General features: G+C 41.0%; 1 protein-coding gene across 1 annotated transcript in view; it reads left to right on the top strand.

Annotated features, from left to right (window-relative positions):
* Cry1 (cryptochrome circadian regulator 1) overlaps window positions 1-13,520 on the top strand; it is a 61,696-nt gene extending 48,176 nt beyond the window's left edge. The window contains exons 8-13 of the mRNA XM_031349304.1: window positions 1,639-1,790; window positions 2,108-2,310; window positions 2,389-2,487; window positions 11,862-11,933; window positions 12,012-12,119; window positions 12,880-13,520. Coding sequence (XP_031205164.1) covers window positions 1,639-1,790; window positions 2,108-2,310; window positions 2,389-2,487; window positions 11,862-11,933; window positions 12,012-12,115 — 630 coding nt within the window. The 3' untranslated portion in view covers window positions 12,116-12,119; window positions 12,880-13,520. The remainder of the gene's footprint in view (window positions 1-1,638; window positions 1,791-2,107; window positions 2,311-2,388; window positions 2,488-11,861; window positions 11,934-12,011; window positions 12,120-12,879) is intronic.
* Window positions 13,521-13,946: the final 426 nt, after the last annotated feature.

Consider the following 13,946-nt stretch of genomic DNA (forward strand, 5'->3'; position numbering starts at 1 on the left):
TATTGGGTAGATGTATTTATAGGTGGCAGTCTCTGTCATACTCAACCCTGAGCTCTTAGAAGTAGTGAGTTCACATTATATGAACTTGAGCTACATCATCTTACCTTACTTTACTATTTTACTAATCCTTTAATGCATATTTTGAAGCATATTACATCTCATAACATCACCATGAAGTTATACTTAAAACCTGTATCACGTGTTGCCAGTCTGGCTACATCAGTCTTTCCAGTTCAAGGAATGTTTCTTTATTTTTGAAAAAAAAAAAAAAAACTTTTTAAAATTTATCTGTGGGTAGGTGGGTTAGAGTACAACTTGTTGGTTCTCTCCACCATATGGGTTCTGGGAATTGAACTCAAGTTGTCAGACATGGCAGCAAGCCCCCTTATCTCGTGAACCATCTCATCTCCTTAGGGGCTGTTTCTAATGCTGTTCATTGATTTTTTTTTTTAATTGTTATGGATTGGCTGGGCAGTGGTGGCACATGCCTTTAATCCCAGCACTTGGGAGGCAAAGGCAGGTGGATTTCTGAGTTTGAGGCAGCCTGATCTACAGAGTGAGTTCCAGGACAGCCAAGGCTACATAGAAAACCCTGTCTCAAAAAAACAAAACTAAAAAAAAAAAAAGAAAAATAACTGTTAAGGATTCGTTTTCCATCTCGTATATCTCCTAGTTCCCAATTAACAAGTTTATTAATACATTATTTAGTTATATTTTCTTTGGATCAGAGAATGTGAAATTTAAACTATAATGCTACTGCATTTATGGTACCGTATAGTGGCATGTTCTCTTTGTCTATGCAGTACATCCAAGCTTCTATATTTTTCTTTGTGATTTAGTTGGTGATATTTTTGCTTTCTTAAAAGTGAGATACTACCCTTTTTAAATCTACTAATCTTACAGCTCTTTAAAGCTCAATTATTTGAGTAATTTTTTACTCTTCCCATAGGAGCACTTCCAAGGATATTGTCTTAGTTATTTTTCTATTGTCATGACCAAGGGAACTTAGAAACAAGAGCGTTTAATTAGGGTCATGGCTTCAAAGAGTTTTAGAGTCCGTGGCCATCTTGGTTGGAGCACAGCAGCAGGGAGGCTGGCATGAACGTGTCACAGGAGTCAGGCCCGCGAGTATGAAGCAGAGTGAGGGAGGGAGAGAGATTGCACACCCAGGAAATGACATGGGCTTTTGAAACGCTAAGCCCACTGCCAGTGACTGTCTCCAAAGAGGCCACACTTCATGATCCTTCCCAAACAATTCCAGCTACAGCACAGGCTGTGTATGTCCTTATGTACTTTCTCTTCCTCCCTCTCCCTCTCCCTGTCACTGTGTCTATCACACACACACACACACACACACACACACACACACATGTATGTACGTATGTACGTACATGCATGTGCACCTGTGGGGCCCCTTCTCATTCAAACCTCCACAGTTATGGAAGTAAATTCTATCCAGAAAGCTGTATTTCCTGTGTATTCTTTCCCAGAAATTACTTACTAGAACATAATATATATTTTGGAGTGTTTAATTTTCAGTTCTATCTAGATTTTCTTGTCTTGAGTTTTGATCTACAGTGACCTTAGAGATTTGGGTAAATACGTGTGTAAATTGCTTGATTACTGTTGCTTCCCAAGGTCTTTGAAGAATTACTGCTTGACGCAGATTGGAGCATCAATGCTGGAAGTTGGATGTGGCTCTCTTGCAGCTCCTTTTTTCAGCAGTTTTTCCACTGCTACTGCCCTGTTGGTTTTGGTAGGAGGACAGATCCCAATGGAGACTATATTAGGTAAGGCAGGGGTGGTTATTGTTCAGTTTGAAATAGCTAATCCGAGGAATAGCTTTTTGTGCTTAGCGACACTTAAGCAACACTCATATTCTTAAGTATTTCGGGGCATGGTGGCATGCACACACCTTTAATCCCAGCACCCCGGCGTCAGAGGAAGGCTCATCTCTAAATTCAGAATATTCTGCCTTGTTGATGAGAAGAGTAGCACACCATTTAAGTGCTATAGATTTGCTTTTTTTTCATTCATGGTTTGTATTTTGTTGTAATGTGCTAATAGTGCAGATCATTAAAAAAAAATTTCTTCCTTCTCCCAAAAGGCGTTATTTGCCTGTCCTAAGAGGCTTCCCTGCAAAATATATCTACGATCCTTGGAATGCACCGGAAGGTATCCAGAAGGTAGCCAAATGTTTGATAGGAGTTAATTATCCCAAGCCAATGGTGAACCATGCTGAGGCAAGCCGATTGAATATTGAAAGAATGAAGCAGATCTATCAGCAGCTTTCCCGGTACAGAGGGCTAGGTATGTCAGTCCCTGTCTCCTGGACATGTCTCCTTGTCAGCTGTGGTCATAATTTAATAGGAAAATGTTTCTCTTCAGGTCTTCTTGCCTCCGTCCCTTCTAACCCTAATGGGAATGGAGGGCTCATGGGCTATGCTCCTGGAGAGAATGTCCCGAGCTGTAGCAGTGGTGGCGGAAGTAAGTGAGACATTTCTGGACTTGGTAACATAAAGAGGGTAATGAGTAAATACACTCTTTAGTGAGCCTTGTTGCTTTACTTTTTGAAAAGCTGTCTTTAAAATTAAAAGTTGCTTGTGTTCGTGCATACGAGTGTACATGTATACACTCTTCCCCTGCTTGGTAAAGATGTTAAAGATGCAATATTGCATGTAGTTGATATGGAGCCCAGCTCAAAGTCTTGTGAATGATAAGGGATTTGTTTTATTTGTTTTATGTGGTTCTAAGAACAAGCTCAGGTAAGTGGCCCTGCACTAAGCAACTCTACCATCAAGATCATCTTGAGCATAAAGTGAAACTCAGATCTATTTTCAGAACGTTCAGTACATTTTACTCTTACTAGGTACAGATCGCTCGAAGCTAGTTTAAAAGGTTGGTAGTCTGCAGGCCTAGCTGAACGACTCACCATGTACGTGCATCTTCCTTTTGCACCTGGGTTTGTCTTACAAAGGTTTGTCTGAGAAACTGTTTAGTTTCTTAATCAATTTTCAGTATGTGTGATAGTAGTGCCAAAAGTCCCTCTGTGGGCTGAGAGATGGTTCAGTGGCTAAGAGTGCTTGCTGCTTTTACAAAAGACCCAAGTCAGATTCCCAGATCACACAGCAGATGCCTCACAACTGCCTGTAACTCCAGCTTCAGGAATCTGCTAGTCTTGTTAGGTACCTGCGAGCACACTCACACACAGACACACACACATACACAACGTACATAAAAACAAGCAGACCACAGACAAATGTAACTTAAAAATACATATCTGTATTCCGTAGAAGACAGTGTATATTGGAAATTTGCATTATCACATTAGTTTTCTAAGGCTACAACCAAAACTCATGTGAGTCTGAGTAATGAAATTCAAAACAAACATCACTTTAAAAATGCTCTTTTTAATTTTAAGGTGTGGCATGTTCTAAGCTATTATTAAAAATAAAGTTACTTCTCCTGCTTCTGCTTCTGCTTCTTCTGTTTCTTCTTCCCCTTCCCCTTCCTCTTCTTCTTCCTTTTTTCTTTTTTTATGGTGCTGAGAATTGAAGCCAGAATTTTTAAGCTAGAAGACAGCATTCTACACACTGAGCTGTATTCCCAATCTGAGAAAGAAAACACGTTTTTCTAGCCAGTCTTGTGCCCAGAAGTAGGGGATTGGGCTACCTCTGACAATAATTTCCAGGGAGTTAGTGGTAGATTCTCACTTGATGTCTGAGAAAATCATCATAGGAGGATTAGCTAGCTTAGAAGACCTCACAGCTAGTAAGTAGCTGCATAAGACTGAATGCAGCTCAGACTCTTTCCACATCAGGGGCCTGCTCTGCAGATGCAGCTTTGTGTGTACTGTTTATAAGGTGAAATATTTCACTGCTGGGACCTGACTCACCCGAAAACAGTTACCAGTGGTGACAGCTTACTACAGATGTGTTCCTCTGCAGTCCTCCTATAATTTGACATAAATCTTTGTATGTTGTTTTGAAAGTTCTTTCAGATCTCTTGTTCAGTTTGCAGCCTGCCTTGTCAGCCCCCACACAGATGTGAGAGAAGACAGAAGCTTTGGGGAGCGCTCTGATGACAGGCAGGAAGCAGAGGGGTGGGCGCTAGTTGGCTGTAGGTGCCTGTGACGGGGCACACTGCTCCTAAGCCCTTCATTTGGAGTTATCCTAAACACTAATCATGATACCAGGTTAAATTGAGCTACTTTTGCTTCATAAATTTATAAAATAAGATCTTTTTCATGTTACAGAAGAATTAATCATGAAATTACTATTATCATGTAAATGTTTGCCTACACTACCTTTGGGGATGTTTTTCTGAGGCATTTAAAAGACATAAAGAATATAAACCCACATAGCACTTCTGGTCTGAAGTGTAGAGGGCAAAAGGTGAAGACCTCTAAGTCGCTGCCTCATTGAATAGTGTGCCAGGGAGAAAGCCCTGAGAGCCAAGGGAACAGACACGGTTGGTTTCAGAAGACGGTGGACAGGCAGTCTGCTAATTGTCAGGTGGAAGCAAAAGCATTTTAGAACTAGATACCGTGGACAGGTGTCAGGGTTCACTCTGCACGGGGCAAGCCTTTCTTTTGTCAGAGGAAGCTTTCCTGACTTGAAAAGATGTACACGCTCTTAAATTCCATTGCTCTGTGCCCCAAGCATGTCCTTTCTGTGGGCTGTTACCATCAGTGGCACATCAAAGTTCACAACCCTCAATGACATTTTTGTGCTGTGTACTACTGCTAAGCTACACATGGACCTCTCTTTGGGAGGATTTTTTTTTAATGACTGGAAAATTTCTAATCTCTGCAATACAAAAAACTTTTTATTTCATTTTTACACTTTTTTATGCTTTGGAAATTAGCCATAGACCTAATTATGTCTTAATGTACTTTTATTTTTATAGTGAAATAACCATCTATTTTCTAGTTTTTATTTCATTTTTGGTGTACTTTTTTTCAATTAAAAACTGTCTGTTCATCAGCATTATTGCTCACTAGAGAACTGCAGACTGAGCACTGTGCAGTCCTGCTTTGCACATCCACATAAAGTGGCCAGTCATGTATCACTGGGTCTGGGACAGTGCAACAACCTGGAAAGAGCCAGACCGACTGGGGCAAGATGGTTACTATCTACCTGCTAGGGTAGAGGAGAAATGCTAATACAGGGGACAACCTGGAAGTGTGAGTGTACAACGTAGCAGGGCTTTGGAGAAACTGTAGTTTGTAAAAAAGCAAGTATGATTTTTCTGTATAACCCCAAACCCGACTCCCACCTGGTCTTCCCAAAGAAAGCACATGTTCCCCACAAGCTAACAATTGCTTCTTTATGATAGCTTAATGGTAAAAGTATATATACAATCAAATGTTATTTATAAAACAACAGTATGCTAATACATGTGTCTTATGTATGACCTCAAAATCCTCTTATGAGCCAGATGGGAAAAATAACATCTTGCAAAAGTGGCAAGTCTTTAGAGCAGTGGTTCTCGGCCTTTCCAATGCTGCGACCCTTTAATCCAGTTCCTCGTGTTGAGGTGACCACAACCATAAAAGTATTTTGTTGCTACTTCATAACTGTAATGTTGATACTGTTATGAATGATAATGTAAAATATCCTGTTTTCTCATGGTCTTAGAAGCCCCTGTGAAAGGGCTGTTTGGCCTGTGCCCAGGGTTGTGACCCACAGGTTAAGAACCACTGCTTTAGAGTAAAAAGTAAGTTAGTATTCACCTTAGGCACAGGAATGAAATTAATGCAGTAGGCAGGAGGGACTTCCAGGTGTGATAGGAAACCAGATGAATTTAGTGACTATGAGGCAATCTATAAACCTCTGGTCCTGTGACCCACTCACCTCTGCTAGCCACACCTCAGGACTAGGGCAGCAGTACTCCAGGTGCTTGTATTCTTATTTTCTGACCCAACTTAGCCTTAGAAAACTCAGAATATCCTGGGGCGGCCCTTGCGCTTGCCTTTGTATCATGTATTTTACATGGACCCACCCCTGCTAGGCAGACACTAACATGCCCTTACATAACAAGAACTCATTGTGAGTTGCTGAAAGTAGTGGGGGTAGGGTGTGTGTGTGTGTGTGTGTGTGTGTGTGTGTGTGTGTGTGTGTGTGTGTAGATTCTCAGTCATTATATTGCTGTATAAGGGAGAGGGGGTTACTTCAGCTCACTATCAAGGATAGAATCTGCCAGGCAAGGAAATGATGATGGCAGAAACTGAAGGCAGCTAGTCACATGACATCCACAGTGGTGAAGCAAATAGTAGATGTTACTGCTCAGCTCACTGTATTCTTTTGTTCAGTTGGGACCTCAGCCCATGGTAAGATGCTACCCACAGGCATGCCCAGAGATTGTCACATTGACAGTATTAACCACCCCAGTGTTTATGAGATGTTGTTAGATGACTGTGTTAGAAGGCCTATCACAAGCTCCTTTCCAGTACTGCACATGAACCTGTAATGAACAGTAGGCATAAGTGATTCATTTTAGGAGGAAACAATAAAAATAATAATTTTCAGTGTAATTTAGAAAATTCAGAAAAATGTAAAAAGAGAAAAAATGCCTTGTATAGTTGCAGCTAATGTAGTCCTTACTAAAATTCTAGTGTATTTCCTTTCAGAATCTTTTTTTGCTTGAGAACTTCATAGATGCATATAGTGTTTTGATCAAACCCACCCCTTTCCCTTTCCTCCAGTCCCTCACCCTCACACAGGTTATTCCAGCCTTCGTGTGCTGTTTCTAAAACTCAGAGTCCATGTGGTGCTGCCCATGCATAGCCATCCACAACAGGAGCCTGGGGTCTCTCAGGACCCACATCCCATCAGTAGCTCTTCAGGCTAGGGTGGTTGCTCACAGTTCCTTCCCATGTCAGTGCTGGGAGTTTGTGTGCCTTCATTTTGTGCAGGTCTTGTGCATGCAGCCATAACCATTGTAGTTCCTGTGTGAGACTTCCCTGTTGTAACCAATTTCCAATGTATTTTAGGTAGGTTTTGCCCAATCTCTGGGTTTTTAGTTATAATTTTGTGAGAAACCTATTCTGTGCTATTGACTGTAACAGATGGGAAGCAGTGCTTTTGCCCTTACACAACTTTCTGAAACAACATTCTCCCCAGTGCAGGGATCAAACCCACAGTCTTATGCATGCTCTGTAATCTACCACCTGAGCAATGCCTTATTCCCAAAGATAAACTAATTTTGTTTTAGAGATGGTGTCCTATCACATAGCCTAGTTTGGCCTCAAGCTCAAGAGCAGCCTGTTTCAACCTTTGGAAACCTGAGGCCACATGTGTATATCTCCACACTTGGTAGGAAACACTTTTTTTAAGTGAATTTCAAGTGGGCAAGTTGCCTCGGGAAGGTGCATGCCACCAAGCCTCACTGCCTGAGTTTGATCCTTAGGAGCCACATGATATAAGGGCAGAACTCCCACAAGGTTTATACACACACAAACACACACACACACACAGTGGAATAAAATATTTCCATCTCATTGTCTCTTACATGCTCTCAGCATTTTTTGAGTATAACTACAATAAAGGTCCTGAAGACATAGGGATTTAGGGACTTTTCTCCTTTCTTCCTCCCTCCCTCCCTATACATCTTTGTGTGTTTGTGTGTGTGTGTGTGTGTGTGTGTGTGTGTGTGTGTGTGTGTGTTTTGGTCCAGCTGTTTAAACTCAGTACAATGTTTTCAATGTTATTCAGTTAGTATCTAAAGAATGAACAGAATTGATGAACTTGAGAAACTGAAACCAAGGTTACTATTTTGTGCCTTGTCTATAGACCTTCCTCAGAATCCCCACTGTGTCGTAATAGCACTGTAATTAGTAAGTCTTTTTACTCCTGAACTCGGTGCCTGTGGTGTAGATCCTGTGCTGTATCTGTAGTATCTGCAACAACTGTGGAACACAAATGAATAGAGCAACATGGAAAGTGTAAGTTCAGGAGGTGAGGATGTATTGTTTGCAGGGACTGACGCACCCGTGTACTTGGGAAGGCTCTCAAGGTCAAAGCCAGCCTGAACTACATGATGAGGCCTGATCTCAGGAAAAATGTATTTGCTGACCTTTTATTCTAATATGATACATAGAGCATGAACTCACCATGTAGCTGTCTCTGGATATACATGTCAGTGACATTAAAAAACATTAACAAAGCTTCATGAAGGTGTAGGCAGTGCTGTACAATCATGCATGGCAACAATTCCTTTTTTTTTTCTTTTGGTTTTTCGAGACAGGGTTTCTCTGTATAGCTCTGACTGTCCTGGAACTCACTCTGTAGACCAGGCTGGCCTCGAACTCAGAAATCCACCTGCCTCTGCCACCCAAGTGCTGGGATTAAAGGCTCACACCACCACCGCCTAGCAACAATTCCTAAATATGGCGACCCTTATCCCCATACACGCTCACATGTTGTATAGTTTCAGTATAATTAGAAAATGGCCAGCCAGGCAGTGGGTGGCACATGCCTTTAATCCCAGCACTTGGGAGGCAGAGGCAGGCAGATTTCTGAGTTCGAGGCCAGCCTGGTCTACAGAGTGAGTTCCAGGATAGCCAAGGCTACACAGAGAAACCCTGTCTCAAAAAACAAAAACAAAAAAAAGGAAAAAGAAAATGGCCAATCTGCAAATGACAGTATCAACATTTCAAAAACAAAAACAAAACCCTGTGAATTAAAGTGTCAGTAGGAGTACTTCTCTTTTTTCTTCTCTTTCTTTTTTATGGACATAAAATTTTTATTTTTTTAAAGGAAATCCAATACTTGTAAGCAAAGAAATAGTGAACATTTACTAAGCGAAATACATTATTATTTTTTTAAAATCTTAAGAAATTATTATATGAAGGTTTTTTAACCAGTTTTTAAAATCTATTTGGAACATTAAACATGATAAAAATAGAAAATTTTTTATGAAGTCCTCTATGAAAGGACATTGTCACAAGTTCCTAATTAGACAGAAATTGTTCCATCTCCAAGAAAGAATATGTAGCGTAACTGTGGCTTCATAGAATGAATTGGTTAGTGTTCCTTTTGTTTCTATATTGTAGAAACTAGTTTGAAGATTATTGGTATTAGGTCTTCTTTGACGGTCTGATAGAATTCTTTTCTTTTTTTGTTCGTTTTTGTTTGTTTTTCTTTTTGTTCTGTTCTGTTTTGTTTTGTTGGTTTTTCCAAGACAGGGTTTCTCTCTGTAGCCCTGGCTGTTCTGGAACCTGCTCTGTAGACCAGGCTGGCCTTGAATTCAGAGATCTGCCTGCCTCTGCCTCCAGGATCAAAGGTGTGCACCACCACCGCCTGGCTTGCGTCTTTATTATAGTATAGAGATATCCCTTCGCAGGGATGGAGATTATCTGTGATCCAAGACAGACAGTTTTTAAATTCTGAGTACCTGAAAAATAGAATTCCTTATCCAAAAAGAAAACTTGATCAGCATTTAATAGAAATAAGTTGTCTTGAAGCAGCATGCACAGGCCAGCATGGGTCTGCACCAGATCCTCTGCATATATATTACAGCTTTCAACTTAGTATTTGTATTGGAATCCTGAGTGTGAGGAAGAACAGGTCTCTTGTGCCCTTGTGCCTGCTCTTGGGTTTCTTCCTTTTTGGGTTTCCTTGGCAAGCCTCGATGTGATGGATTTTGCTTTGTCTTATTATGTTTTATTTTGTTGTGTTTGGTTCTTATCTCTTTCAAGAAGCCTGTTTTTTCTAATGAGAGACAGAAGGAGAGGAATAAAAGTGCATGCTGCCTCCTCCCAGCAAGTCTATTTTCTATCACAGGGAAAATAAATGAATACGTTTCAGGACTCACTTCTTTATTTATTAAATGGGGTTTTGCTATATAGCCATAGATGACCTGGAACTTGCTGTGTAGATCAGGCTGGGCTCAAACTTTTGGCAATCCTCCTGTCTTGACCTGCCCAGTGTTGAGATTGCAAGTATGCACCACTGTGCCAGCAAAACACCACAGGTCGTGTGGCTGTGTTCTCTCTCTCTCTCTCTCTCTCTCTCTCTCTCTCTCTCTCTCTCTCTCTCTCCCTCTCCCTCTCCCTCTCTCTCTCTCTCTCTCTCTGTCTGGTTTATTTTGAGTTACTGTTTGTTGGTTAGTTTTGAAACAGTTTCATGAAGCCCTGTCTGCCTTATTCACTGTGTGTTCAGCAAGGACCCCTTGAACTTCTACCTCATGTTTTTGTCTCCCATTTCTGGGAGGACACATATTTACCACGCCCAGCTTGCATATACTTTTCATAATCTGAGCATACTGACTGGAAAAAATGTTCCTATAAAGCTTTTCAGTTCTAGGAAGTCAGTTTCCTTATATGATGGCTTCTTTTTGAAAGGGTTGTTAAATTTCTTAGCAAACTGCTCCATCTGAGTATCTTGCCTTTGAGATCTGAATTGTTTAGATCTCAGCTAGCAGACCCTTTCTCTCTCATCTCCATTGGAACACATTTTTAAAGGGCTGTGACAGAAGGATGTGCCCTCAAAGGGCAGGGTGAGGAACCGTGACCTTGCTCACTGCTGCCTGCCTGTTTTCCCTTTATGGTCACTGTCTTAGTTAGGGTTTTACCGCTGTGAACAAACACTGTGACCAAGGCAACTCTTAATAAGGACAGCATTTAATTGGGGCTGGCTTACAGGTTCAGAGGTTCAGTCCATTATCATCAAGGCAGGAACATGGCAGCATCCAGGTAAGGCATGGTGCAGGAGGAGCTGAGAGTTCTACATCTTTATCTGAAGGCTACTAGGAGAAGACTGGTTCCTAGGCAGCTAGGAAGAGGGTCTTAAAGCCCACACCCACAGTGACACATCTACTCCAACATGGCCACACCTGCTAATGGTGTCACACTGTAGGCCAAGAATAGACAAACCATCACAGTCACATTTCCAGCTATCACCTGGTTAAAAAAAAAAAAGCCTAGGGCTGGAGAGATGACTCAGCACAGGTAAGAGCACTGACTGCTCTTCCAGAGGTCCTGAGTTCAATTCCCAGCAACCACATAGTGGCTCACAACCATCTATAATGGGATCCGATGTCCTCCTGGTGTGTCTGAAGACAGCTACAGTATACTTCTATACATAAAATAAATAAAATCTTTTTTTTTAAAGTCATTAAAAAAAAAAACCCTATGCCAGAAAAGGAAGACTGAAGAGATGGCTTAGCAGTTAAGAGAACACACTGCACTTGTAAAGAGCCTGAGTTCAGTGCCCAGCCTCCACTCTGGGTGGTTCATAACTGCCTCTAACTCCAGCTCCAGGGGATTGGGATGCCCCTGGCCTGTGTGGGCACCTGCAATCATATGCGCATACCCACATACATATAAATGCATAACTAAAAATACAGTAAACCTTTTTAAAAAAACAACAGGAGATGGCTCACTTGGCAACGTGCCTGCTGTGCAAAGACTCACACATGTACAAACACATGTACATCTGTGACACTGGCACCAGCAAGAAATAGGAAAACCAAGAGTTCACTGGTCATGCAATCTAGCCAATCAGTGAGCTCTGGGCTCAGTGAGAGACCCTGTCTAAAGAACTAAGCTGGAGAGCAGTAGAGAAAGACACCTAACATCAACCTCTGGTCTGCACACATACAGGCACATACATGACATGTACTACATACAAAAATACATGTAAACAGTGCATTCAAAATGAAAATAAAAGACAACAAGTGGTTTTTGCCTTGAACTGTCAACAGTTTTCTTGATTTGAGATTGTAATTTTTTGACAGAGTTAAAATTGAGAAAAGTATATAATTAAACTTAAATACAAAAAGCTAAAAACTGGCTTTACAGTCCTAATATATAATTATGTCTTAAGTTTTTAAATAATTTTCTTTTGTTTTAAATCCAGATTGCTCTCAAGGAAGTGGTATTTTACACTATGCTCACGGAGACAGTCAGCAAACTCACCCACTAAAGCAAGGTAAGGACAGTGCGCTTGAGCCCCCACCCCCTGGCTCTCCCCCTGGCTCAGCTCACACATGCCTTTGTAAATGTGCAGGAAGAAGCCCCATGGGCACCGGCCTCAGCAGTGGGAAACGCCCCAGTCAGGAAGAGGATGCACAGAGTGTGGGTCCCAAAGTCCAGCGACAAAGCAGTAACTGATATGGTAAATACGTAGGTCTTCTCTTCCTTGCTTTAGTAGAGTATATAATTAAAATTAAGTAATTCCTAGTGAGGACTGATCTGTTCTCTACCATAGGAAGAGTTGTTATAAATGCAGTTAATGATTGAACAGGAGAGGAGTCCCTGTACCCAACATAGCCCTGCACTCAGAGCCAGGCTCCCAGACCACATTGTCTGTCTGAACCTAAGATGCTTGTGGCTCTCACGATAAAAGTATGAACCTTCTCCTGTCAGGAACCCAGTAAGATCCCTCTAAAACCCTCCCCAAATCTTTACTCTAAGGACTGATAGGTAAGGGGAAAGGGGTATGAGACAAGGGTCTGCAGGCCAGCCTCACCCTGCAGTGATCCTTCCGGCTGTCTTCCCAGATGCTAGGACACACCGCCGTAGGCTCAGGTCATCCTTTCATCTTCTGTCATGCTGCTTTGAGAACCTCATCACTCATTTTTAATCAGTGCTGGGCCTTGTCAGAAGCAGCAAAACTCCACCTCCATCCAATTTAATTCAATGTATGATACTATTTTGTGACTCAGTTAACAAGAAAAGTATTTATATTCTACTTTTGTCAGTTTTTAAAGATTTTCATATTTTTGGTTACCTTAAACTGTTTACATTGTCACTTAGTTTTTATGCCAATCTTACACATTTCTTGATGTAAAAGTCAGTAACTGCTGATCAGTTTTTTATTATTTAACTCTTTGCAATGAAGTTTTACTTGTGTTTTTTCCCCCTTTAAATCACAGAAAGCATGCAGGAGGAGTCCTCACAACTGAAGTTGCTGGGAAAGTCAGTTCTTTTCATTTAAATTATTTAAAAATGTCATTCATTCATGGAAAACAGTTACATTTCAAACATATTATTTCTAATAATATTTCTGTGGTTTTTAACTTTTTAATGAATGTCACATAGGACAAGTGGTAATTTGTATATAAAGAACTTGGTAAAAGATTTGCTTAATGTAAATATAGCCACAGTTAGAATAGACTCATCAGTATATTTTTGATAATTTTTCATGTATGGTAAAAGTTAAAAGTTAGCAGATATTCTGATACAAATCTCAAGAGTTTTGAGTGTCATTGCAGGAAAATGGGAAGTTTTTAGACTTTCTTAAAAGACTTTGTTAAAATTTTAGGACACATTTTTCCAGACATCCTTGTTTGACCTAATTTTGCAGTCTTTGATAATAATGCTTAAGAAAATACATGTAATCCAGTGCATATGCCTCCGTCCGCGAGGACGGCGTGTGTCCACGAGGATGGTGTGGTAAAGCCTCCTGTGCAGCTGCTCTGACTCGCACTGCGTGCTGTGCTGAGCTCCTTTGTCTTTCCGCTTGTTTATTTACAGCTATCGTGACTTTGTTATTAAAGTATATGCAAATATGGAAGCTCGTGTACTTGTGTTCATTTTTCATTTTGTTTGCTTGGTAAGAGAATTGTTCTGTGAGGTATGATTAGATTACACATACAGAAGGAGTGTCTCACCATTTTGAAGGAAAGAACAGGCACTCTCACTAGCAGACAGGATCTTTAGAATCATCTGGAAGGCAGCTTTACAGCCTGGCTTGTGTGTTCTCACATAATGGGTTCTATCTCTGTAAGTCAGCCTGTGTGAGGCAGCAGCTAAGACTATGGCTTCAAAGTCAAAGCCTTCAGTTACTAGCTTGGAGATCCTGGACAAGACTTTACCTTTCTGTCTCGAGTTGTCCATCTTAAATGGTAGTAAGGACAGTATCTGCTCCATAGTCCAGGCTCATGTAAAGTCTCTTAATACTGTAGGGCATACAACCTCGCCCAGTCTATGGTGGCTGCAG

This window comes from Mastomys coucha, unplaced genomic scaffold, assembly GCF_008632895.1.
Source record: "Mastomys coucha isolate ucsf_1 unplaced genomic scaffold, UCSF_Mcou_1 pScaffold4, whole genome shotgun sequence".
Lineage (NCBI taxonomy): Eukaryota > Metazoa > Chordata > Mammalia > Rodentia > Muridae > Mastomys > Mastomys coucha.